At 42.5% G+C, this 25,808-nt stretch overlaps 1 protein-coding gene across 1 annotated transcript; it reads left to right on the top strand.

The window, feature by feature from the left end:
• Window positions 1-5,172: 5,172 nt before the first annotated feature.
• Window positions 5,173-23,549, top strand: chrna2b (cholinergic receptor, nicotinic, alpha 2b (neuronal); the record flags this gene model as incomplete). Its single annotated transcript, XM_080525265.1, has 6 exons — window positions 5,173-5,245; window positions 15,507-15,658; window positions 20,065-20,109; window positions 20,348-20,457; window positions 21,680-22,847; window positions 23,132-23,549. 6 exons carry the CDS (start codon window positions 5,173-5,175, stop codon window positions 23,255-23,257), a joined length of 1,674 nt encoding a protein of 557 aa, XP_080381391.1. The 3' UTR covers window positions 23,258-23,549.
• Window positions 23,550-25,808: the final 2,259 nt, after the last annotated feature.

Below are 25,808 nucleotides of genomic sequence, written 5' to 3'. Positions count from 1 at the left end.
AGGGATTCTGCAGGTGCAATTACACTCGCTTGTTTGCACTTCATTGATTTCCTAGGAGTCAGAGTACTAATTGTCTGGTAGTCAGTACACAATCACTGGCTGAAATAAAATAAAAAGACAGAGCCACCCTCAGAGACCGAGGCGGACTAGTGTTTTTTCATCAGAGGCCAATTCCACACACATGATTTAGTTTCACGGTTGGCAAAACCCCTTGCTCTATTCATCACTCCAGCACATGTTGCGCCACTTAGGAGAGTGTCAAAGGTGCATCCTTGAAACAGAGCTAGAAGCACTAACAATAGTACGAAATGTACAAAATGTGTGCGTTATTAGGGAGCTTCGAGGGTATGTCATAGTAAGGAAAAAAAGCATTGCATATAATGCAGTGAATCTGACATGGAAGCCTTTCACAATAAAATGTTGGTCAAGAAAAGAAAAATGTAGTGGAAAGATACTGTAGGATGCAATGGAACACACACTCTCAAGGGCTGTACTTGTTAGGCAAACAACACTGAGCTTTACAAATAATGAACGGTCACTGATTAATTGGATTCACTAGACAGAATCTTGCAATCATCAGGTTCACTTTACTGTGTTTATGTCTTTCTCCCAGATGACTCAGAGCTGAGTACTGCTGTGATTATTTGTAATGGTGCTAGAGGACAGATGAGTCTCTAGACTACAAACACTATGACGTTACCTTATAGCGGGGGAGATATCTGATATGAACAAGCAAGATGTTTTCACTAGAAATTCCATATCTGCAGGTACATGGCAATGCAATAAAATAGCTGCATGACAAAAACACAATTTCAACATAGAACTTTGTCCTGTCTTGTGTCCGTGTCAGAAGTCACACGCTACTTCACTTCGAAAAATCAAGGTGATTCCTGGAAATAGATGCAAGTGCAATCCACTTGTTCTCTAAGTCGTGGTCATTGAGGTCATATGTGACAGCAGCTGGTGAAAGGGGAAAAAGTCGGCAACCGACCAAATGTTCAGAGAACACATTGTTTTACTGAAACATTGTTGAAAATCAATGACACACTCGCTAGTCAAGCCAAAATATTGCAATGCAATGGATTCGTTGAGTAAACATTTTCTGAATAAAAGTCGGAACATTTGGTCGGTTGTTGACTTGTTCCCGCTTTCACCAGCTGCCGTCACATATGACGTCACTCACCTTCCCTTCCATCCTCTTCTCTAGGTCACCATGTGGCGCTGCTGGACACTGGCCATCTGGGTATCCGCAGTAACACCAGGCCTCTGCCAAAGCGGGGATGGTGATGGTGAATGGGGCTCAGGCTTTGGCGTCTCCATGGCAATCCTCGCTGCCAACACCTCCCAGGAGGTGGGAGATGAACCTGCAGGGACAAAAAACGAAGCCTCACCACCTCCACTGTACTACCAGCCAGAACCAGACGAATGCTCTGTCCACTTCAGCACTAGTCAGGCCTCGGCCCGACGCCTGAAGGCCAAGAAAGTGGAGCTGGCCTACCTGAAAGCCATTCAGCACGGGAACCAGGCGGTGGTGGAAAACCTGGTCCAGTATGTGGGCGCAGAGCTGGGGGAGCAGAGCTACGAGGATGTGATCCAGGAGAACCTCATAAGCATCAGGGAGGACCACCAGAGCTGTGATGGGGTGGTGCAGAAGGTGGTGGAGGATCTGGAGGGCCAACTGGAGGGGGATGTATCTGAGGCGCTCGCAAGGAGACAGAAGTGAGTGGGAGAAACCCAGTTAGTCATTCGATCAATTATGTCAAGTGAAGTGCTTATCAAAGAAACACAGGCCTAAATCCCAAAACAGTAAGCCTAGAGTGCTACGGTAAAGTCCTTGAGGTAATAATTGACCGTTGTTTTTTCTGGGTCACAAATCTTGTGTGACCAAGATTTGGCCTGCCTTTATAGCCTTTGACACGGTCTGGTAAAAAGGGCCGCATATCAGCAATCCTCAAGTTGCGCAAATTAACAATAAAATATTTTTAAAATGTGTTTTCCGTAAGTTCCTTTTTAGTGCTAGCTATTAGCAGCTGTTTTGCCTGTGTTTTGATTCAGAGCACGTTTCTCCACTATTGGTTTGAGGTGGACCAACATTTAAATAAGCATATCTTCTTCAACTATTCCAATGTATGACACATCATTTGAAAGCTTACAATCTGCACTTTCATAATATAGAAAAAACTGGAAAATCACCATGAAGACTTTTCAACCAGACTGTTGACATGAGTGTGCTCTCCAGTCATCCCTATCCCAGTGTGAGTGGGGCATAATTGATTGATTGATTGACACCAGCTGTGTGACATGAATGATTGAGCCAGCTGATCCTATATATGTGACCATTCCCACAATAAAAGTTGCTTCCTTGATAACATGAACCCTGTCTGACAGCGTATGATTCCTCCGTTCAGTGTGTAGTCCGATCGTTATGGTTTTAGCCAATACGCAATAACCAACGTTTAACACAGACTCTGTCACAAATTATCAAAAGCAAGCCTTCAGGCAACAAATGAATGTCAAGGAATATTGCCATCATTTGTTTCCAAATATTGCCCCTAGACCATCTTTAAATAAACCTTCACATGCACTGCCCCTCCTCTTTACTTTGTTGCTCTCGCCTCTTCTTTATCCCTCAGTCCACTACCTGTCCACCCTCACTCTATACCTCCTTCTTCCATATTTAGTGTTCCTAACTTTCTTTTTATCACCTGTCAACCTAATTTCCCCCTATTTATCCCTCTCTCCACCCTTCCCCCTCTTCCTTCCATTGACCCTGGCTGTTTGTCTCTCTGCGCAGAATCAAAGAGGAGTCCGTGGCCTTTGAGGGCATGCTTCGTGCAGCAGCAGACATCGCCAGCAGGCTGGAGAGATCCTCACAGGCCCTGCATGCCTCATTCACCAAACAGCTGAAAGACACACTCGCTGTCCATCGCTAAGGAGACTCCCTCTGTAGCTCTCTCCCTATCTGTACTCTGGAGCAAAACTTCCATGTGTGTCCATCCACTAAAACAGTGCAACTCCATCTGTGGCTTATCATCTCTTTTGTCTGGAATCTGTGGAATTCTCCATAACATACTTTGACTGGAATGTTCAGTGGCCAGTAAATTTACAGATCAATGAGATACAATAATTGGTGGGGAATTTGTGCAGAATCATTACGATCACCAATTTAATGAACAGTCACTGAATGTGAACGACTTGCTCTGGTGGACTTTGCGCATCAAACAATCAATGGGACTTTGTTTAAATGGGTTATGGGAATTATGTGATGGAAATGTACTTGTCAGAGAAAGCTAGGACTTAGTAAGGAGGGTATGATGATTGTTGAGTTATTTTAATCTTGTATAAAATATTCTAACCATAACTGGCTGTGGAGAGAGTCTTGAATTGCTTTGACCCCATTCCCCTCAGAGTTCAACAGACATGAAATGATTTAGCTCCTTCCCATCCTGTTTAAGGGGTTAGAAAACACAAACAGACCCTGGCTACTCTCAGGACAGCTTGATTTATTCAGTCAAACTCAGTAGGAGAGTTTCAACTTCAGTATCAGGTTCTGTTTGCTCTCCCTGTCAAAACAATATGGAAAAATATATTCTTTCCCATTTGCAATTATGAAATGATATGTCACATAAAACCCAATCTATACATGTTTGATTTAATCCAGCTGTGAAAATAAAAGGTGTATCTTTTTTTTGTTTTTTTTTGTTAAATGTGTTAAATGTGTTCTCTATGTGCTCTGACTTGTACCATGGGAAGATCTGTCCTCATAGACAGTAACACACATGGATTGCATTCATTTTTAAATGACACGTCTCTATTGCCTGAATAATACTTAAGACAGAATTAATCTCAAGTAGGTTTTTAACCAAAGGAATCATCAGTTTTGTCAAGAATCAAGAATTCGATCTCAAGTAGGTTTTTAACCAAAGGAATCATCAGTTTTGTCCCAGTTTTATTCAACTGCTCTGCCCTCTAGCTGTTTCGCACAGTAATAGCAGATATGTATTCAGTTGCGAGTCCATCCTACATTGTATGTCAACGATCCATCCCCTCCATAGTCATCTTAATACATTAATAACAGGTTTAAAATAGACTGACTGCTTTGCATCTTCTTAAACCATTATATTATTCTCGTAGAAATACAGACTCTACTTTGGCAGTCATTTTTCTGCATTGAAATGGTGCTCGAAACGAGTGTTTTTCTGCGCTGCAATGACATTAAATGCTCTCCCTGCATCCCATGTTATCCTTTGAATAACTACGCACCTGTTTTACATAGACACAACTTGGTATGGCTTGATGGTGTGAAGTGGGAGCCAGCCTGAAGTCCCTCCTCTATTGCCCACATATGGTAACATAATGAGTAGTAGAGTAGCCTACAGAGATGGGATGCACTGAGTCAGTGGAGTAGAGAGGGACAGGATGGTCAGGACGGATCAAACACTTTCGATGCCTCACAGCTTCTTCTCAGTGGAGCAGCTGTCTGGTGCAGACTAGGCTATGGTGACTAAAGAGCGCTCCAACTTGAAATGATAATGGACTTACTTTGTTGGGGATACGTCATAACGACGAGAGAATGGACACCGAATGCTTAAGCGCTCCTGAATGTACAGATTATACGAGGAGCGTAAAAGTTTTCCAGTCTTGGCTCCGTGTGCAAGTGAGATGAGCGGCAAGAAAGCGAGCAATTAGTAATCAAACGTACGGATTCCGTACCATGTAGCGACTGGATTATTCTTCCAAACATCTCAAGAAACTTCATCATAGATGCGGTTTGGTGCGGCCCTTGTAATTCAGCACCAAGAGATGGACAGCAACATACATTTTTCCCGCCAGTAATACAGCTGAAGACTGAAAATAATGGTGAGGTCAGAAAGGTGTGTAAACGGCGCACTAAAAAGTTATTTAGTCAAATGCAATCATCAGTGAAGCCACGGGACGTAAACTAGGGTAACGTCACATTCTCCCCGCCCATATACAAGATATCCAAACAGAGTGGGTCTAGTTGTCCTGCTATGCCTCTCATACGCGAAGATGACACAGGAGGGTGCACCCTAAGATTTGAGGGAGCCCACTTTTCAACATGTCATGTCACGATTTCATGATAACCTTTTCAAAGAGAATATAACGACCTATATGCTTTTCAGAGAAGCTGATTCGCTCCGGGGGTAAAATATGGAACGCGGATTCAACCACCTGTTTTCTGTGAGGACAACCGTCCTCTACTGTTTCTTCTTATGTGAGTCAAGTTTGTTTTCTGTTTTCTTTTGGCTTAGATTTACCTTCCACCGTAAAAGGTAAGTTTGAACAAAACTTGTAGGTTTTTTTGGACTATGCTAAAACACCATAGCCTAGGTCAGTCAAGAGTCATAACGATATTTATTTAATCTCCACAATGTATCAAAAGCATAAAATGTATTAGTCTCGTTCCCAGACACTCCCACAGTGCTGTCGGCAATAGCCTGGGGACGAGGAAATTAGGCCTACCTAGTATAATCCATTACTTTTTTCGTGTTCTGCTGTCTCTCGCTTGATTCCATAGCCTAAGCTTACACTGAGGACATTGGTACTTTCGCGACTGTTCCTCAAGCGCAGTAGTGTATAGTGTGCTTTCCTGGTGGTAGGCTAACTCACATTACTCGTGTAGCGTGCGCGAGCGTTTAAAAAATAATAATGAAGGTTTACATAGCTAACGTATGTGTGGTGGGGTTGCGTCAGCCGTCAGCGAGCGGCATAGGAACTGTTTATCAGACGCACCACGCCAAGCGGACCTTTGGAAATCCTGCTGGAAATTAGGAAATTACATGCATTCATCTGTAATTGTGTTATTTTCGCTCCCTTGTCCTGATCGCTTTTAATGTGGATATACGAAAATGGCTCTGCCACAAATTCACAATTAATGTGGCTTTGCCGCGCGCGAGTAATGTGGTGCTGGTCTTACATTCTCTCTATTATCCGCGCGCGGCGCGGTGCGTCTGTGAGCAGTACGCACGGCAAAGAGGATGCCGCGAGCATCCCACAATGTTTTCTCTGTCAATAAATTGCTTTGCCTATTTATGCACTGCTTATTGGTCGGTGCATTACACTGTGAAATTGTGAACTTCGAAATACATTTGGACAGCCAAAGTGTAACAAGAGCAGTTTGGCCTGAGAAGTTACTGACTCAGTGGCGGCTGGCCGATAGAGGGCGCTGGGGCGCCGCCCCCATGTTCACTTCCTAGTTGCGATTTGTAAAAGTTTTTTTTTTTAAATAAACATTGTTTATTCACAAAATGCGGCTGATATTCTGTCGGCGCCTATCAGCATTCATTAAAAATCCTCCAATACAATAAACATTTTATCTGTGTGTGTGTGTAAAATTCACTGTTAAAATACATAGGGGGAGGAGTCGAGGCAGCGCTCCAATTGGCTGTCTCCTATTTCTCGGCCGGGGCGCAAAAATTGCGCCCTGAATATCCGGTTGTATAGCAGAAAATGCATATGCTGAGGACTTCCGACTTCCGGGGCAGCATGGATTGAACGCACGCACGACTGCTCTCCTAACAAATTAAGTTTTTTACAATGTAAGGAGGATTTATTTCTGTAAACAAATTGAACAAATGGATTAGAAGGAGGCATCTTTTGTTCCTAACTTGAGGATATTGCAACTGGACCTATTACCGAAGTCAAACTTATCTCGTTTGTGGTCGCAATCTCCGCACCGGCTGTTTGTTGATTGTTTGATATAGGTTACTCAAGTTGTATGGCCAACGCTGCTGGCAGCAGAGAGTTAAGAAATCTAAGAAGCGATCTAAAACAAAAAGTTACGGTGATGGACCGCGGAGAACTTGCATCAATTATGAGAGAAGTCATACGTGAGCTTGACTCCGCATTTGATCTGAAACTTAAACCAATTAAAGAATGTCTGGATTCACTCCGCAAGGATATGATTTCCAATACGACCAAGGTAAAGGACCTGGAAACAGCCGCTAACGAGACGGAACGCCGTCTAACTGATATCGAACAAAAACTTTCTCAATCACAGTCGGATAATATGTCACTGAAACAGAAAATTGAACAGATTGAAGCACGTAGCCGCAGTTTTAATATTCGAGTGTTGGGACTGCCTGAAGACAGTGAGAAAGGCAATCCCACTGCTTTTATGAATTCCCTGTTATGCGACGTGTTTGGTGCCGACAAGCTGGGACCTCAACCCCGCGGGAGGCTAACGTGAGGTATGGGCTGTTATTTCCACACAAGCTGATTGTCACATTTGCTAACAACACTGCCTCCTTCACGGACCACAGAGAGGCCATGGCACACTACATCCAGGTAATTAAACCAACTCTATAATCCTGACTACATCAATGGCTAACATCAATACCTGAACAACAGCCCACTATATGGGCAATGTGACAGTAGACAATGTAATGAATCCTGGATTGATGGAGATGCCTATAGGCTACGTGACATTTAATTGGAGTCCCTGACTATGACGAATATATGATGTACATATGTATGTACATATATATGAATAACAATTGATATGGATCAATTTATACCTCTTATTAGATTATAAATACTCTGGTTGTTATGTTTGCCTTTTGGTTGACAGCAAAAGGGAGAGAGGAGGATAGGGAGGGAGAGAAGGAGAGAGAGCAGGATGGTGTCGGCACACCAGAGAGAGAGAGAGAGAGCAAGAACCAGGTGAGAAAGTGGACAGGTAGTCAAGACCACATAAGTAAGTAGCCTTGAGAACCGATGGTTCTCGATCCTAATGGCCCATAGGGAAGGAGCCTATCTCCTGTTTCCGTAGCGTGAGGCGGCTTAATGTACAAGTTAGTACACCCCCTGGACATGACGCTGGTATGTCGCAGGGTCTTACCCCCTGGGGAAGGGGGGGTCCATGCCACGGTCCATGCCACCCCCCCAAGGCAGCAAACCTAGGGGAAACACTGTTATTCTCATGCTAAAATCACACGCCTCCCGCCCAACCTGGATCCATACCAGTTCGCCTACAGAGCCCACAGGTCCACAGAGGACGCCATCGCGACGACTCTCCACGCCACTCTATCCGACCTGGAGAGGGGAAACAGCTACGCGAGACTGCTCTTTGTGGACTTCAGCTCTGCCTTCAACACCATCCTTCCAGACAGGCTAGTGACCAAACTACTAGACCTGGGACTATCACACTCTATATGTGCATGGATCAAGGACTTCCTGTCCGACCGCCCCCAGAGGGTGCGGGTGGGCTCCCACACCTCCACAGCCCTCAGACTCAGCACTGGGTCCCCCCAGGGCTGCGTGCTAAGCCCCATCCTCTACAACCTCTACACCTACGACTTCACCCCCGTTCACCCCAGCAACTCCATCGTAAAGTTTGCAGACGACACCACCGTGGTGGGCTGCATCTCAGGGGAGGACGAGGCGGCGTACAGGGATGAGGTAGAGCAGCTGAGCAAGCTGTGCAAGGTTAACAACCTGCTGCTGAACCAGTCAAAGACCCAGGAAATCATCGTGGACTTCAGGAGGAAAAAATCTGAGGTCCAGCCCCTGCTCATCGACGGAGAGAGCGTGGAGAGAGTCTCAACCCTCCGATTCCTGGGGGTGCACATACAGGATGACCTGTCCTGGAAGAACAACACAGCAGCCACCATCAAGAAGGCACAACAGCGGCTCTACTTCCTGAGAGTCCTCAGGAAGGAACACAACAAGCAGGAGATACTGGTGGCCTTCTACCGCTGCGCAGTGGAGAGCATCCTCACCTACTGCATCTGCAACTGGTTCTCCAGCTGCACAACCGCAGAGAGAAATGCGCTACAGAGAGTCGTGAGAACAGCCCAGAAGATCACGGGCGCCCCCCTCCCCTCTCTGGAAGAGCTGTACAACACACGCTGCCTCAGGAAGGCCTCCAAGATCTCCAGAGACCCATCCCACCCTGGGTACGAACACTTTGCCCGGCTGCCCTCGAAAAGGCGGTACAGGACCATGGCCGCAAGGACAAACAGACTGAAGCTCAGCTTCTACCCCAGGGCCATCCAGGCCCTGAACACAGCAAAGACCTAGGTTCTGGGCCCTGGACAGTCTGGACGGATTGATGGCAGCTGCTGGATTGAAAAAATCAGGTGTAGTGCTGAGGCACAAATGTGTACATTTCAAGCCTGCAAACTACGACACTTTAAATGAATGTGCAATAACACTATGTGCAATATGACAACCCTAGTCGTTTTATCTGTACAGTATAGTATAGTGGATAGTGTACATAGCCTTTATTTATGTAAACCAGCTCCTTTCCCTTCTTGTTTTTTTAGGGTTTTTTTTCTTTCCTAGCAGCAGGGGAGCCACCCCTCCCAAATTTCTTTGTTTGGTACCTGTACTATAGCAATGACAATAAAGACCATTCATTCATTCATTCATTCATTCATTCATTCAAAATCGACTGTAAATCCAGATTTTAAAGTTGATATTCTTCCCCGTGGAGCATGCCCCCATAACCTGTGCCCCACCCAAAATGTTTAGCACCAGCCGCCACTGCTCAGGACTCTCTACACTCTAAAAAAAGAATAGTTGAGAATATTTAAAAATTCAATGCAACCTTATGCACTAAGAATTCTGAGTTTGTTGTTCCAACTAAGATTTTTTAGTTTGTTCCAACTAATATTAGAATGTTGGTTCAACTAATATTAGATCGTTGGTCCAACTCATATCGTTGGTCCAACTAATATTAGATCGATGGTCAAACTCATATTAGATCGTTGGTCCAACTAATATTAGATTGTTGGTCCAACTAATATTAGAATGTTGGTCCAACTAATATTAGATTGTTGGTCCAACTAATATTAGATTGTTGGTCCAACTCATATTAGATTGTTGGTCCAACTGATATTAGTTTGTCCTGTCAATGGTCATCACGTTTAATTCTTCATTCTGCCAATGCAGATTTGTTTGTTCAATAAATGGTGTTGTTCACAGAACTACAAAAAACCAATCGAGAATATAATCGTCTTTCTTACCACCCTATCCATTTTTTTTCATTAGCCAAATAATGAAATAACCTAAATTCTGAAATGAATCAATAATACTGTAGTGTGGATATGAATTGGACTGCGCACACTAAGTGTAATCACGCGAGCATTTATTGACCGTAGCACAGAATCGGACACAGTCACAATTCAAGGCACGGTTGCAGCTTGGGATGTCCCCTTGAACTCGAACTACCCCATACTTCCCCCTGTACGACACATCTACGGTTTGACCCATAAAACGTACATATGGCGCTTTTCCACTACAGGGCCAGCCCGGGTCGACCCAGGCTGGCCTGCTTCTTTGGCGCTTTTCCATTTGTCGGCCCGGCTCGGCTCGGCTCGGTTCTTTAGCTACCCTTCACGAGCAGGAACTCCAGGGCCGAAGGGTACCTTTTTGCCAGGCTGCGTGTGACGTGTGACGCTGCACACCGTTGATTGGTCAATGGAAATCGTCATCCCATGTTCATAGATTTCTTCGCTAACCGCCATCTTTAAATACCACAACAGATTTCGCTCTCGGAAAATGTCACTTACTGTTTCTGTAATAACGTATTAATAAAGATTAGAAAAATTATGATAACCATCGTATTATCTTAGTTTAATGTAATTTCAATGCATCATAGAACTTTTATTTACAACAAGCATAACAAAAAAATCGCTATTATGGCGATGTCCTGTGCCTATGCTGTTCCTCAGTCCAGCGGCAGTCAAATTCCGGTAGATTCGCGTCTTGCTCTCTTTAACACATGTCGGCGTTGTTTCCCTGGTTGCGAGATCTAAACTACTAGAACTGAAAGCGGCAGGTAACAGGCACATTACATCCATATGCTGTATATATAAATAATGTCGGTGTCGACCGTGATAGGAGTGTCGTATCGACACCATTCAAATGGTTTCAGATTCCCTGTCCTCTCCCCTATCCGGACACGTTTGAATTGTTATCCTAACCCACGGTAAACCACAGTTATTAACCCGCAAAGGGTGCCTCCGGGCACCGTGTTTGTCTGTGAATAACACCGGCTATGAAGGTGGTACAAACACAATACTACTTTGCTAACTTCACCATCGGTATACGGTCATTTTGAGCCCTGAACCACCGCGCTGACACCCCGAGAAGTTATGCTTTTAACCGTAAACTCAATGAACCGGGAAACCACAGTTATTAACCCGCAAAGTTCACCAACAAAAAAAAGCACAGTGCTCAAAGTGTCAGGAGAAATAAAAATAGAATCGTGTCGGCATTTCATGTCAGCATTTCCCTGGTTGCGAGATCTAAACTAGTCTACTAGAACTGAAAGCGGCAAGTAACAGGCACTTAACGTTACATGTTGGAAGGCTGATCTGTGCACGATAGTGCTGCATTTTGACATAATTCTTATCGCATTTCCCTGCGCTGATCTGTATAGCGGGGGGAATCTTATGACACGTAACTCCTCCTACAGTCCCGGGTCGCTCAGTATAATGGAGAAACGTTTCTGAAAGTACGGCACGGCACAGCACGGCTCGGATACAAATGCGGCCCGGTTCGGGTCGGTAGTGGAAAAGCGCCAATAGAATGTGCCCATAATCCTTTGGGGCCGCTAATATGCAAATCAGTTGTGGCCAAGCGGCCAATCAATGAACAACAACAACGCAGTGAACAACAGTAGTAAACATAACAGTAGCCGTGACTAGCTAGCTGGCTGTAACACGTAACCAGGCGATAGCATTCGCCACCATACTGAATTTCATCAATATTAATCAACTTTTATTCAGTGAGAATAATGCTCCTGATTTGTATTGTAGCGTGGATATTTATTGAAGTCGCACACAATGTAATTATGCGAGCTTTTATCGGACGTCAACCGCCATTTGAACATGGACACAGCCAATCTTTCAAAGGTGTGGCTATGGCTTGACTTATCCCCTTGAACTTGGAACTACCCTATACTTTCCCCTGTACAACACATTCACGGTGTGACCCACAAAACTCACCAAAATTGGGCCCAGAATCCTTTGGGGCCGCTAATATGCAAATCAGTTGTGGCTAAGCGGCCAATCCCAAAAATGCGTTGAGGTCTGACCTGCCTTGTGCGCATGCGCTGCTGTTATTCATCAGAGCAATTGTGCGTCATCTCCCTGTCATCAGAATGATCACGCCCCTTTTTGGGTGATAGAAGCGGAGAAGTTTGACTGGTGGTCAATGGGAATTTCTGGTCTTCGCTACTTTAATCCGATAAAATAAGAAAACCGTAGTGCTTTTTAGATATTAGGAGCCCAAATCCGATGGCCAGTTAGGCAAACTATTATATAGTGTCGTTGCTGATCAATGATCGACGTCGTTATATAGAGAAAATTAATGAAATAGGGGTTGATTCATCAGATCAGTCATACGTCATCTCCCTGTCATCAGGGATTTGTAGTTCTTCATTTGATCTAGCCTACTAAGGTACTACTTAGTACCTACTAACCCACTACTTACTAACCCTTCACCCATAACGGCTATCGACTAGTGCTACTGTGCATGATATTTCTATTGTAATCATGGGAGATAAATGTTCAAAGAAGAAACGAAAGCAAACGCTGTTGGGGGGACTGGAGGTGAAGACGTTAGGACCACGGCAAATCAAATGAAGAACTACAAATCCCTGATGACAGGGAGATGACATATGACTGATCTGATGAATCAACCCCTATTTCATTAATTTTCTCTATATAACGACGTCGATCATTGATCGGCAATGACACTATATAATAGTTTGCCTAACTGGCCATCGGATTTGTGCTCCTAATATCTAAAAAGCACTACGGTTTTCTTATTTTATCGTATTAAAGTAGCGAAGACCAGAAATTCCCTTTGACCACCAGTCAAACTTCTCCGCTTCTATCACCCATACACAAGTACCCATTACTCAAGTACCCGGATGCGTTGCTCTGATGAATACCAACGAACCAGATGTGCCAACAACGAATTGCAATTTCAGTTTATTCACAATTGTATGTTTAGAACTTATTGGGGTCCATTCCATTCCTCTGATGTAAATGTTTACGTTCACTCATAGTAATTTAAATGTTCCTGTCTGAACAATTCAGACTACTAACTCTACTGAATAAAGCGTAGTTGTTGTTTTTTTACAGTGTACACTTGAGTACTGCCCGAGTCTCCATTTTGGACAAGCAACTTGGGCAGTGTCCAAGATCCAAGCGAGATCTTTTTTATTTTTTTTATTTTAATATATTTGTTTAGATGCCAGGCCTGGAATCGAGGTCTCATCTCATTTCAGGTATTCATTGACGAAGAGCTTTGATCTCCGGCGCTTGGGGGCTTTTTTGTCAAGCGCCGCATCTGGTCGGTGCTGGTCCTGCCCAGACGGGCGACCAGATGCGCAGTCACCGCTGAGCTCCTACCGCGCGTATGATTGAAGTTTGATGCGTACCTGCTGCTCCGCCAGAAAAGAGCGCGCTGCGTGAACAATGTTATCACAGAAATCAGTCAAATAATCAAACTACTTGTAGAGAACATTTACATACATAATACAATACACATACACAAATGCAATGAAATGCGCTCTACAGGAAGAAAACAAGTGCATAGATGTGCCTGCACATAGGCAAAATATGAGAACCGTTTTGGATGGTTGATGGTCCAATGTCCACTATGTCGGTCAGAAATGTTTACTATTTAGGGTTTCTCTTGAATTGCATTAGAGTTGCCTTACATATATATTTTCTAAATATTTCTGCTCCAACTGAGAACTTGGTTGGAATAGGGTTATGTCAGAGTTGGAACTCTTTTTCAAATGCTCTTTTCAAAGTACCTCAGCTAGGTCATTTTTCAATGACCATCAATCACTTTTATAGACTGTGGCTGCGTTTGTAAATTCGCTCTGAGAGCACTGGAGCGCACACTGGGTTCAACGTCATAAAGGGACCAAATAATTGGACAATTGGACAAGAGGCATTCTATGAGTGCTGATCAGATTTCCAGAGCGAATTTACGAATGCTGCCTGTATTCCAGCCCCGTGCCAGGAATAACTTTGTGGTGGCAAGGTTCTCAATTTTAAACAGGACTTAAACTGACTTCCTCCACTGGGCTGGCTGGCCTACTTTAGGGACCATAATGACATGCCGTAGTGGTTGTCATGACTGACTCACCACCTGGTAACGGTGTGGCCCCATTTAAGCGACCTTGTCTCCCTGGAGGGAACAACCCTGCCAGATGCAACCAATAAAAGGTCTTGTTTTTGGGATCCTTTTATTAAAAACACTCCTCAAATATTGCCCAAGGATTAAGTGTTACGGGTGGTGGATGCCCAATGGCTTCAGAATAGACTTGTTGTATTATTGTGCCCAATGGTTTGACCTCGACAATGCTTGTTTTTCTTTTTTCACTGAGAAAAGCTGGTTAGAGATATTAGTGTATAAGAGGTTGGAACAAGTGCAAATGGGTTGTCTATAGTGTACATCTCTGACAGAGAATATTGGTCTTCATTCACAAACATGAATACCTTTGATTATACTCACTGAAATTATTTGTTATGCCAATTATACTGTATGTGGTGATTTACATAGAATTTGTAACAAATAACAACATAGAATAGACCGAAATAGTTTGTTTTGCCCCTATATTTGCCACACAATAATAGTATGCAGCTGAACAATAGGTGTGTGCCTGGGAGTTGCTCAACACCTTTGACTGCTAACCTCCACTTAGCTGCTGTAAGTAATGATGTGTGTAATTGAATCTGATTACTTTGATGAAGGGTCCAATGCTAATCCCCAAGGGAGGGGAGTTCCTGTCTACCACATTCTATTCATCGGGCATGACAATAATAGGATCAGTCAGTCAGTCAGCTCGCCCCTCAAATCCGTCTAGACTCCCAACTCAGAGTCAATTAGCCCAGATTAAAGCCTCCAAACTGTGAAGGAGTCAAACCACACATCCCATCCTAACAACAACTTGTATGCCAAGTCCTCCAGAGAGGTCTTGCTAAGAATGGCTGCATAATACTTTAATAATACTTTACCATGGACTGTACAAGTGGAGTGCTGTCACTGTCTCACTCCTCTCCTACCTTTATCTCTGTCTATTTCCAGCCGGAAAGCTGAGTGATTTCGACACAAATCATTAGCCACACTTTTTCAGACACTCATTTTATCCCATTTCACCAGTTTCCCTGCAGTTTACTACTGATCCCCTGATTGGAAATTGCATTTATAAATGGTGAAATGGCTTTAGCACAAACACATCCACATCAGCCATTAAATATTTTCAATGGGACAAGCTGTTTCCTTATAGATTTTGTCCTAGTAGGTCATATTATTATTTTTTTTAGGTTAAAACTTATTTGGTATTCAGATTATATGTACCATGTGGGTAATACAGGCCTACAGCTAGTGTGTGTTATGTTTTATTGACTGTAACTGGGACAGTATTCTATCTGCAGGCTTTTACCCCATATATGGGCATTGGATAAAAAAAACAAAAAAACACTGACACTGTTGTCTTCTATGGCCCCTTGTAGTCTTCTGTCATGAAAAGACCCACTCACACGCGGAGGACGAGCTCTTCAAGAGGCTCTTTATTGGTTATAACAAGTGGTCCAGACCCGTGCCAAACATATCCGACGTGGTCATCGTCAAGTTCGGCCTCTCCATAGCCCAGCTGATTGATGTGGTAAGTAGTGACTGAGCTCAGGGGCAGGAAAAGAGAGAGAGCGAAGGAGAACCTGACTTTCCAGAACAATCTGTCTGTGTAAGAGGGTGACAGTTCATGTTTCCTATAGTTTTTTTTTTGAGAAGGACCAGATAGAGAGTTTGAATGAGTGAGTCACATGTTTAACAATGAGCTCTTTTAATTCATTATATTTAAGTGCAAGTTAAATGCAGTATTGGGGGTAACATGACAGCAGCAATGACAATGACAATACAATGATAGCTGCACATCCCTGGTTAATGTGATCACTCTTTACCTTTGCACTACTGATGTTTACAATACTATCTTTGCATATACGGTATTGTATATTGTACATTGCACATCCCTCTTTCATATAGCTTCTTTTATACATCTGTTCATTAAATACTATACATAAGCTACCACACTGTATACACTACCTTAACTGTACATAGCTCATAATTTTATATACCTCTAAACTACCATAGATGTCTTACGGTACCTTTCACTATCATTGTCATGTTTTTATATCACTATTTGCACTTCTGGTTAGATGCTAAACTGCATTTCGTTGTATAGTACTTTAATCTAATCTAATCTCCATCTAAGCAAAGAATAAACCCACAATATTCATGATCACATCATTTTGCTACCCCATGATATCAATAAATAAAAACAGTAAATATTAATAAATAAATAATATAATATTTAATATTAATTATAATGACTATTAATAATAAAAAGCAGCCTTTAGAAGAAGAAAAACTACAGAAATATCTCAGGGAATTTATCAGTAGCATTGTCCCAATTGAAAGGAAGAAAAGTCCTAGGCAAGGCAGATTTATTTAAAGAGCATACAAATTCATGTAAACTCATAGTGCTTTACAAAACATGCAATAAAATAACAATTAAAAGGTCATCATATAAAATTCAATAAATTAAAAGCCGAACAAAAGAATTGAGGTACAATAACCATTTTAAATGTTCAGGTTTAAAATCAATAAATAAAAACAAATCAATCAGTTAAAAACCTAGCCTAACTCCCTAAAATACACTAAATTAAAAGCCAAACAGAACATAAAAGTCTTCAGCTTATTTTAAAAAATTGGTACAGATGGGGCTGACCTCATATTTTGTGACAGCTTGTTCCAGTGTTTTGCTGCCTCCACTTTTTGTACTCACTCTTGACTTAACAGTTAAAAGGCCAACCTCAGATGATCTATTGTATCCCCTTTCACAGTCACACATACTCCTCATACTGTCTCTGTCCCTCTCGGGCATGGGCTCTGTCTTTTCACACTTTTGGGGGTTGAATTCAACAGAGGCGAGATGAAATTGAGATGCAAATGTCTAATTGACATTTGTCAACCGAGGTGGAGTGCATTTTTGCCTCCTTCAAACATAGAATTCCTATTTTATTATGTTACTGTTAACCGCCAAGTAGGGCTAGCCTATGAAAGCCAACATTCAGTATGTGTTCAACTGAAGTGCTTGTTTACAACTTATTGGTGATAAAACAGCAACAGGAATGATTAGCAAGGAGTAGGAGTCTTGTTGCCACGGTAACATTCTAGTATTATTAATAATTAACTTGTTTAAGTTCTTAAACACAAGGCACGCTCAATCCTGACTTCTTCTCATTGCAATGTTCACAAGGACAAGCGACTCAATCGCATCTCGCCCCAGAGTAAAATGGTCAGTGTGAAAACACCTCTCTCTCTCTCTCTCTCTCTCTCTCTCTCTCTCTCTCTCTCTCTCTCTCTCTCTCTCTCTCTCTCTCTCTCTCTCTTCTCTCTCTCTCTCTCTCTCTCTCTCTCTCTCTTTCTCTCTCTCTCACACACGCATGCACACACACACACACATACATTCATCTGTGTAGATTCTGATTACTTATTCAGTCATAAATGATCTAATCTTCTTAGCAGGAGCCGCCTCATGGAAGGTCTGCACTGTATAAAACACATGGCTAATAAACTACTATAAGCAGGGGTGCACATAACTTTTTGGGGCCAGTGCTCAGAGGAGCACCTAGGGATGCTGCTTGGTGCTCCCCGAGCTCGCGAGTCACGACCCGTCCCACAGGATGGATAAAAAAGGGATACATGGATAACTTATACTAGCAAAACGACATTTATTCATAAATAAAGATGAACGAACAAATGATTGTGTGCAAAACAAAATAAACAAATGCAAAATCAAATGACTGCTCTTTAAGCATGAAAGTCTGTCAGACTCCTTTAAACCTTTAACCCTAAACACAATGAAATCAACTGACATCTCTTTAAGCACTAACTGAATGTATGTTCTTTAAACACAATGAAATCAACTGACATCTCTTTAAGCACTGCTCTGTTCTGTAAACACTGAAATCAACTTTTCAACAAAAAGTTACAGCCTAAGCATTTATTTATGCTACAAGCTTAATCATCATCATCACTGCTCTCTTGACTGCTGTTATCACCGTCCTCAATTTCAACCATGGTAGAGGATGTTAGGCTATCACTTTAAATAGCTCATTATTTTGATTGTGCAACAAAGTCTTTTATATATTTTTTCCTAATAGAATTCCCAACCATATTCCCTGGGTCAGGGGTCGAGGTGCGATAATGACGCTGTAAAACAAACGTCTGAACGTTTGAAAGCTTCAGAGAAAAGAAACGTGTCCCTTGGTGTTGTTTTTCCTTTTAGCGCCGAGTCGTTCGGGACTGAATTTTCACGTGGCGGCGCCGCGGCGTGATAACCGTGCGATACGCGATACGCGGAATGAAAGTACGATTTACGATACTTTCCGAATGTTTTCGTGAGGGGAGTCACCGTGGTCGTCGTCGGTCGACTGTTGCGATGGATTACTCGTCGGGGACGGCAAATAGTTACTTAGTGATGCAGCAGTCAGCAGTTGTATTTTGAGGAAGTAAATTCCTCTCCCAGCGCTTCCAGCTGTTGGTGCGCAAGAGCGCGTTCATGCGGCTGATCTGCCGCGCAGGATGCATTTTGGTGACGCATGCGCACTGGCGCACCAGTTATGTGCACCCCTGACTATAAGACATTAACAAAAGACTGAGATTTTAGCAGTAACCTTTTTGAAGGAGAGCCTTTCACTTGGACAATAGACACTTTTTTGTGTATTCGCCTGCTAAAAGACCAAGTATTTGTATTTTGTTCTTATTAACAAACCATCCATAGCTTGATCTGATTACCAACTTCACCCTTCTGCTTATTGTTATTTAAACATTTCTGTGTTCTCATTGGTTGTGTGGCAGACTGACACAGGTGCTCTTATAATCACTTTTGGTCAAGTGTTTATAACCTGCGTGTCAGATGTGTTGGTGAGAGTCCTCCAACTAAATTAGACCGATACTGCCTATGCTCTGCAGTCAACAATAGATGAAGTGATTTTAAGTTCTTTTAAGTGTTTGTGACTGCATCCTCATTGCCAAGTGGCAAGTGTGACGTTCAAAATTAAAAACAGATCTCTTCCACTATAATCCGTTTGGGTGTCATAATCGCATCTGTCAAAAGGCCCTGTGTATATCTAGGCTGTCAAATGGACGCTCTGTCTCAATTTCAGAGACGGTTAACGTGTTCAGTCCACTGTGGTCTTGTCTTGCTGTGCCTGACAGCCTGACAGTCTCCATAGCACGCAGCACGTTGATGCACACGACAGACAGAGTACATTAGGTTGAGGTGTATGGGTATGTTTCAAGTTTCAAGTTTTATTATTCTGTCACATTACACAAGTGTAAGAGAGTAAAATTCTTAGGCTTCGGTTCCTGACATTGCAGCACAAGACAATAAGGCAATAGGTATAATTCAAGATTAAAAAAGTGACAATAGTACAGGACATAAGTGACAAATAACACAGGGTACAATTAGCAGTATCCAGACAATTTGCAGACAATAAGGCAATAGGCTTAATTCAAGATAAAAAGGATGGATAAAATGTTGTTAGTCATTGTTACCTGAAAACCAACGCAAATTATATTTAAGAGATACATACACTGACCTAAATAGAACATAAGTCCTCAGGGAACGGCATCGAACTTGTACACTGCAACACCTGAGAAAACCTTTAACTATATTCTGTATATACAGTATTGGCAATTTGTTACCTAGAGCAGCAACAAAAACTTGAAAACCAGATTAACCGATCCTTGACCCTTCAAAGTAGCACCCATCAGGATATTAAAGTGAAGATGCTGCTGGCGATGTTTAGGGCTTCCTTGACCTTCCTGAGAACCCCTGCATATTCTCCTGGACTAAACCCAACGTTCTGACTGACTCATCCTTTCTACTTTTAGTTTTTTCTCGCACATGCACTCACTCTGTCTCGGCTTTCTTGTCCACACTCTCTTTTATCCTGCTCTTTTCTCTCTCACATACACACACTGTTCTCCTTTATTCTTCTGTAGGATGAGAAGAACCAGATGATGACGACCAATGTGTGGCTGAAACAAGTGAGTTGCCAGATTTGCTCATCTTTTCTTTCTTAGAAGGCATAGATAAAGAATAACGTTCTATTGCTCTGAAACAAACATAATGTTTACAATGATCTCTATGAAAGCACAAATCCCTGATCTTACAGTAAGATGTGAATTGCAGTTATGAGTGAAGTTGCCACATCCCAAGGATTACTTACAGTCTTTTATATAAACTCATTATATTGGATGACCATTCTTCTCCATGTCCCTTCAGGAGTGGAATGACTACAAGCTGCGCTGGAGGCCTTCAGACTATGATAATGTGACATCAATAAGAGTGCCGTCAGAACTCATCTGGGTGCCCGACATTGTCCTCTACAACAAGTGAGTAAAGTAGACAAAAGTGTTTCTCTAGCCTATAAGTACGAGTTTTTCCTGGTCAGATCACATGGTATGGAAAGTCTCAGGGCCTGTAATAATGATGCCTTGACGGTAGTCCTCTGGGCCCAGTGGTTAAAAACGTTTAATCTGGATCAGAATGATCCTGATTCTTTTTTGCTAACCAGGATCAGATCGAGCTGGCTGATTTCCCCTTCACTCAAAATGAGCCAGATAGATCTGATCCTGGATAGCAAAAAATAGTTTTTGAACAACTGGGCCCTGGTGACTGAGAATCTATTAAAATGTGCAGACTGCACCATCTAGTGGCTCCACCACCACAGGAAAGGTTTCTCAGCAGCTCTATCCCACCTTATTGAAATGATACTGTTGCATACTTTTTCTCATGGCGCAACTCAGAAACACTCTGTTATAACATGGATATAATTTGTATCAAAAAGTGCTGTATGAGGCCGTTTTACCAGTGTATTTACAGTTGTACTTACTAAAATACCAAGCCCATCACCAGTAATGTATTGACATGTTAGCCACTCCTTCTAATACACATCTCCACTACCCAAACTTTCACAACAAAAGTGCAGATTAATATTTAAGTATTTAATGTTTAAAGTATTTAATGTTTAAAGTATTTAATATTTAGTATTTAATTATGGAATTTCACTTTGTCTAATCTGTGTATTCACGATCAGTAACTTAAATTAAAAAGGTGTGAGGCAGATGTAATGATAAGGACATATCATGTTGTCTTCAGCCACAGTTATTATTTGGGATTTCTGGTTAAATGAAAGTGATGCTCATAGATTGTATTTATGTGAACTAAATATTGACTATCCGGGCCCTAAACATGAGGCTTAAAAAATACAGACAATCTCTCAAAAGTCTGCCATAGAGAAGATGACTTTTGAGAGAAGAAGATGATGGGAGATTATGCCAGGAAGATCATAATTATTCAGCAAATGATTTCTAATGCATCTGAGTCCCATGTGTTTTTTTCTGTAAAAAGTGAAGTGATGAGGTTTGTGGAACATTGATACGTGGCCTGTATCAATGAAGGGAGAAATTGACTATTTACCACATTTCCTCATAATGTTTAGTTAACTGTACCTGCAATTAGAAACATTTGCAGACACTTACTGATTATATGTTATTACTTAAGAACCTTTTTGTTCATTCATCAAACTAACTATCTCTTCTGCTACTTTTCCAGTGCTGACGGTGAGTTTGCAGTGACACACATGACCAAAGCCCACCTCTTCCACACAGGGAAGGTCCTCTGGGTCCCCCCTGCCATTTACAAGAGCTCCTGCAGCATCGATGTCACCTTCTTCCCCTTTGACCAGCAAAACTGCAAAATGAAGTTTGGCTCCTGGACCTACGACAAGGCCAAGATCGACCTGGAGCGCATCGAGAATACAGTCGACCTCAACAACTACTGGGAGAGTGGGGAGTGGGCCATCATCAACGCCTACGGAACCTACAACACCAAGAAATACGACTGCTGCATCGAGATCTACCCAGACATCACCTACTTCTTCATCATTAGGAGACTTCCACTCTTCTACACCATCAACCTCATTATCCCCTGCCTGCTTATATCATGCTTGACCGTACTGGTGTTTTACTTACCTTCAGACTGTGGGGAGAAGATTACTTTGTGCATCTCCGTGCTGCTGTCCCTCACCGTCTTCCTCCTTCTCATCACCGAGATCATTCCGTCCACGTCGCTGGTCATCCCGCTCATCGGCGAGTATCTCCTCTTCACCATGATCTTCGTCACCCTCTCCATCGTCATCACCGTCTTCGTGCTCAACGTGCATCACCGCTCGCCCGGTACACACAAGATGCCACACTGGGTCCACTCTGTGTTTCTGGACCTGATCCCACGGTGGCTTTTCATGCGGAGACCCGCACCGGAAGGACGGCGACGCAGGTTGCTCCTTCTCCAGCAGGGGGAAGCGGTGGCACGACGGTCGAGCAGAACGACGACGCACAAACCAGGTCCCTGTCTCAGCACTTCAGCCAACTGGCAACGGGATGGAAACACGGTGGATGATCCACTGAGGCGCTGCTATGAAGACTTGGAGCTGGGAACACTCACGTCGTACTTCTCCTTCCGTCCACCCTCGCCCAGACACCCTGGATCTACTCCTCCAACCCAACAGAAACATGGACCGCCTCAAAATCGTCTAGAGGGGGGGAGTGGAGGGGTGAACAGACAGTTCCCTGGGGGCAGAGTGAACACCGCCCAGAGGCCGGCGAAGATTGATAACTTGGTGTCAGATACGTCGTTCCCTCTTTCAGCTAGTGTTATACGTGCACTGGAGGGTGTACACTACATAGCAGACCACCTGAGGGCAGAGGATGCTGACTTCAGTGTGAGTATGAATGAAGTGACACCTGAATATGTACAGTATTTGTAAGGACGGACGTCAAAGAACCTTATTGCTCAAACAGGCTGAAATAGACACACAACAACAAAAAAAGATAAATACAACAAACAAAGAAACAGACAGACTAGTGTTTAAAAAGTGGACAAAACATGACTTAAGATAAAAGTAAGGTTACATTTGACAGGCAAAACTAATATTTAATTTTGAGAAACTTGCTTTTTATCTATGAGTGCCCGTCATTCATGTGTCTTGCTGTCCTCTCCACCCAGGTGAAAGAAGACTGGAAGTACGTTGCCATGGTGATAGACCGGATCTTCCTGTGGATGTTCATCATTGTATGTCTGCTGGGTACCATTGGACTCTTCCTCCCCCCTTGGCTGGCTGGCATGATTTAAGCCTGTTCCAGAGCGGGCACTGGCACTACCCAGACAACTGCTCCAAAAGGGGTCACAATGACCCATGGACGATGCTATGGTTAGCATACTGTTAGCACTACCAATGTACTGCTTCAAAATAAAGGCAGGGACAAGTGGCTATCCAAATCAGGACTACTTGTCACTTCAAAAGAGTAGGGGGTATGCTCTACTGGAGAATCTTAAAACCAGAGCTATGTCTTGGTATGAACTCTGAAACCATTTGCATTGTGGAGAGTTTGTTTTCTAATGACTGAGATTTTCCAATTCTCTCTCCCTGACACTGCTGCGAAACAATATTAAGAATATTTTTTGAAAGATTTGTGCTGCATAATAAATACTGTATAAAGAGAAAAACCTAAACGTGTGTATAACACATTCAGTGGCATTTTCTTGGTATCGTAATGGCAGTCATGGACCACAAATTTAGACACTGACACACACAAACTCCTGATGCACAACTGATGTAATTCTCATTCACACACACGTTTGTCTTTGCTGATAAGAGATACCTTGACAGCAATGATTAATGCCATCCTGATATACAAAAGTGGCCTTTTGTGGGGAACAGAGCAGAAAGGGAGAGATGGACAGGGTCTTCTGAGGTCAGCTGAGCTGTGCATATGAAGGTTGTTTTCTTTCAGGAGCATTTAATATCATAATTCTTCAGAAAGACCATGGCTATTTAGTGGTTGGAGGCTGCAAAGGAACATTGTCAACTGATGTAACAGGTACAGTTAAATTATGACATTAGGAGTACTGACATTGTGCAAAGTTCACATTAGTAGGAATACATTTTTGATAGATTGAACTTAAACCTAAAATATTTTTTTTAAACCAATCCTTACAAAACTGCCAACAAACAAAGCATACAGTATTCCATTCTATGATATTTTAATTCCAAGTAAAGACACAGTAGTTTTATTGTCTCTTATCATGTTGTATTCATTTATTCAAGACCACTTTGTCAAATGAACAGATAGATAAGGTATATCAACATATTTGCAACAGAATATTTGAAAACTATTTTTCAACACTTCTCTAAATTCTGTATGAAACAGTAGCATAGAGAGCATACATTTTTAGTTTTTGAACCACACAATACTGTCAGTCAGACTATACTGTACAACAAAACTGTTGTAAAAAATCATCATCTAAACATTGGTGATGGGCAGGATATAGCCAAACCATTCAGTCAAACTCTTGGCTTTCTCTATGACTTAACAATCTCATATACTCAAAAACGAATATTTATTTATACAAAAAAAATGTCAGAGCAAACAATGATTTGCTTTTGGTCAGCATTACCAACAAGGAAACATGGAAAAAATACCTGTCGAGCTTTCTCACAAAACAGATTCACCAGGGATGTAATTTCAAAACAAACCATTTAGAAAAGGTCATCTGAATTCTTAGTCACTTTGGTGGGGTGTAACGCTATACAAAAATGTTGGTTCGGTACGTACCACGATTTTTAAGTCACGGTAGACAGTGGTTTACTGTGTTTGAACTGTACTGTACTTATAATAAAGTTACATTTGTGATGTAGTGCGCAGTTACTGAACTCGGTGGCCCTAGATGTCCACCCATCGGTCGTGAGAGCGATAGCAGGTGCCTTGGATAAGTCATGGACAACTATAAACAGTAGTTTGTAGTTTATAAAGGGGTGGTATGATTTTCTGGCTGAAATGCGGACGAGAGGGAACTACGTAACGAGGCTTTTAAACCTGTGTTTAAACCTGTGTTCTCGATAAGGGAGTATGGCCCGCTGCTAACAGTCATGGACTTGATCGAACGAACTCATACAAGTGGTCACATGACCAACTTACACAACTTAACATTACGTTATATCGAATTCCAAAAGACATTTCATGATTAATAATGATTGACAATGCTTTGCTCATCCCTGGGTGACAATTGATCATATCCGATCCTAGATTCCATTAAGAATACCCAAAATTCTATTTCACCTTGCCCTCACGTTAAGATAAAGCGGCTTGCGAGGAGTTTACGCTCATGCCAATAGCTGTATAATCCATCTCATTAACAATGCATCTGAACATTAGACATTGGTGGTAAACTCAGCGATAACCTCGGTAAACTCTGTGATAACCTGGTCACGATTATGTCGTTTTGTTTTAACAGAAAATGAGAATAGAGAATCAACAATGGTTGATTGACACATTGCAAATTCTGACCAATCACTGTTCGCAAGCGCGTGGTGTTCAGAATTTAGAATCACAGCAGACCACTACTGACAATCTCTCTGTGGCATATGTGCGCATGCGTACTGGCTGAGATTACTTCAACACACAAAAAACATCTGCACATGCAGTGGGTAAAAGAACGCTGCATTTGTTCGGTACACACACGTACCAAATCGAAGGACCCGTACCGAAAATCTTTGGTTCGAATACGTGTACTGTTACACCCCTAATTTTAGGTACACATATTACAAAGGTGAACAACAGTTGTGGTCATTTGAAAGGTGACACACACATTGGAGAAATGTTATGCTAAATGTGGTGTAAGC

Source organism: Nansenia antarctica (assembly GCF_963989245.1).
Source record: "Nansenia antarctica genome assembly, chromosome: 3".
NCBI lineage: Eukaryota > Metazoa > Chordata > Actinopteri > Argentiniformes > Microstomatidae > Nansenia > Nansenia antarctica.
The sequence above is the reverse complement of the archived record's forward strand: the minus strand, read 5'-3'. Positions and strand labels throughout refer to the sequence as shown.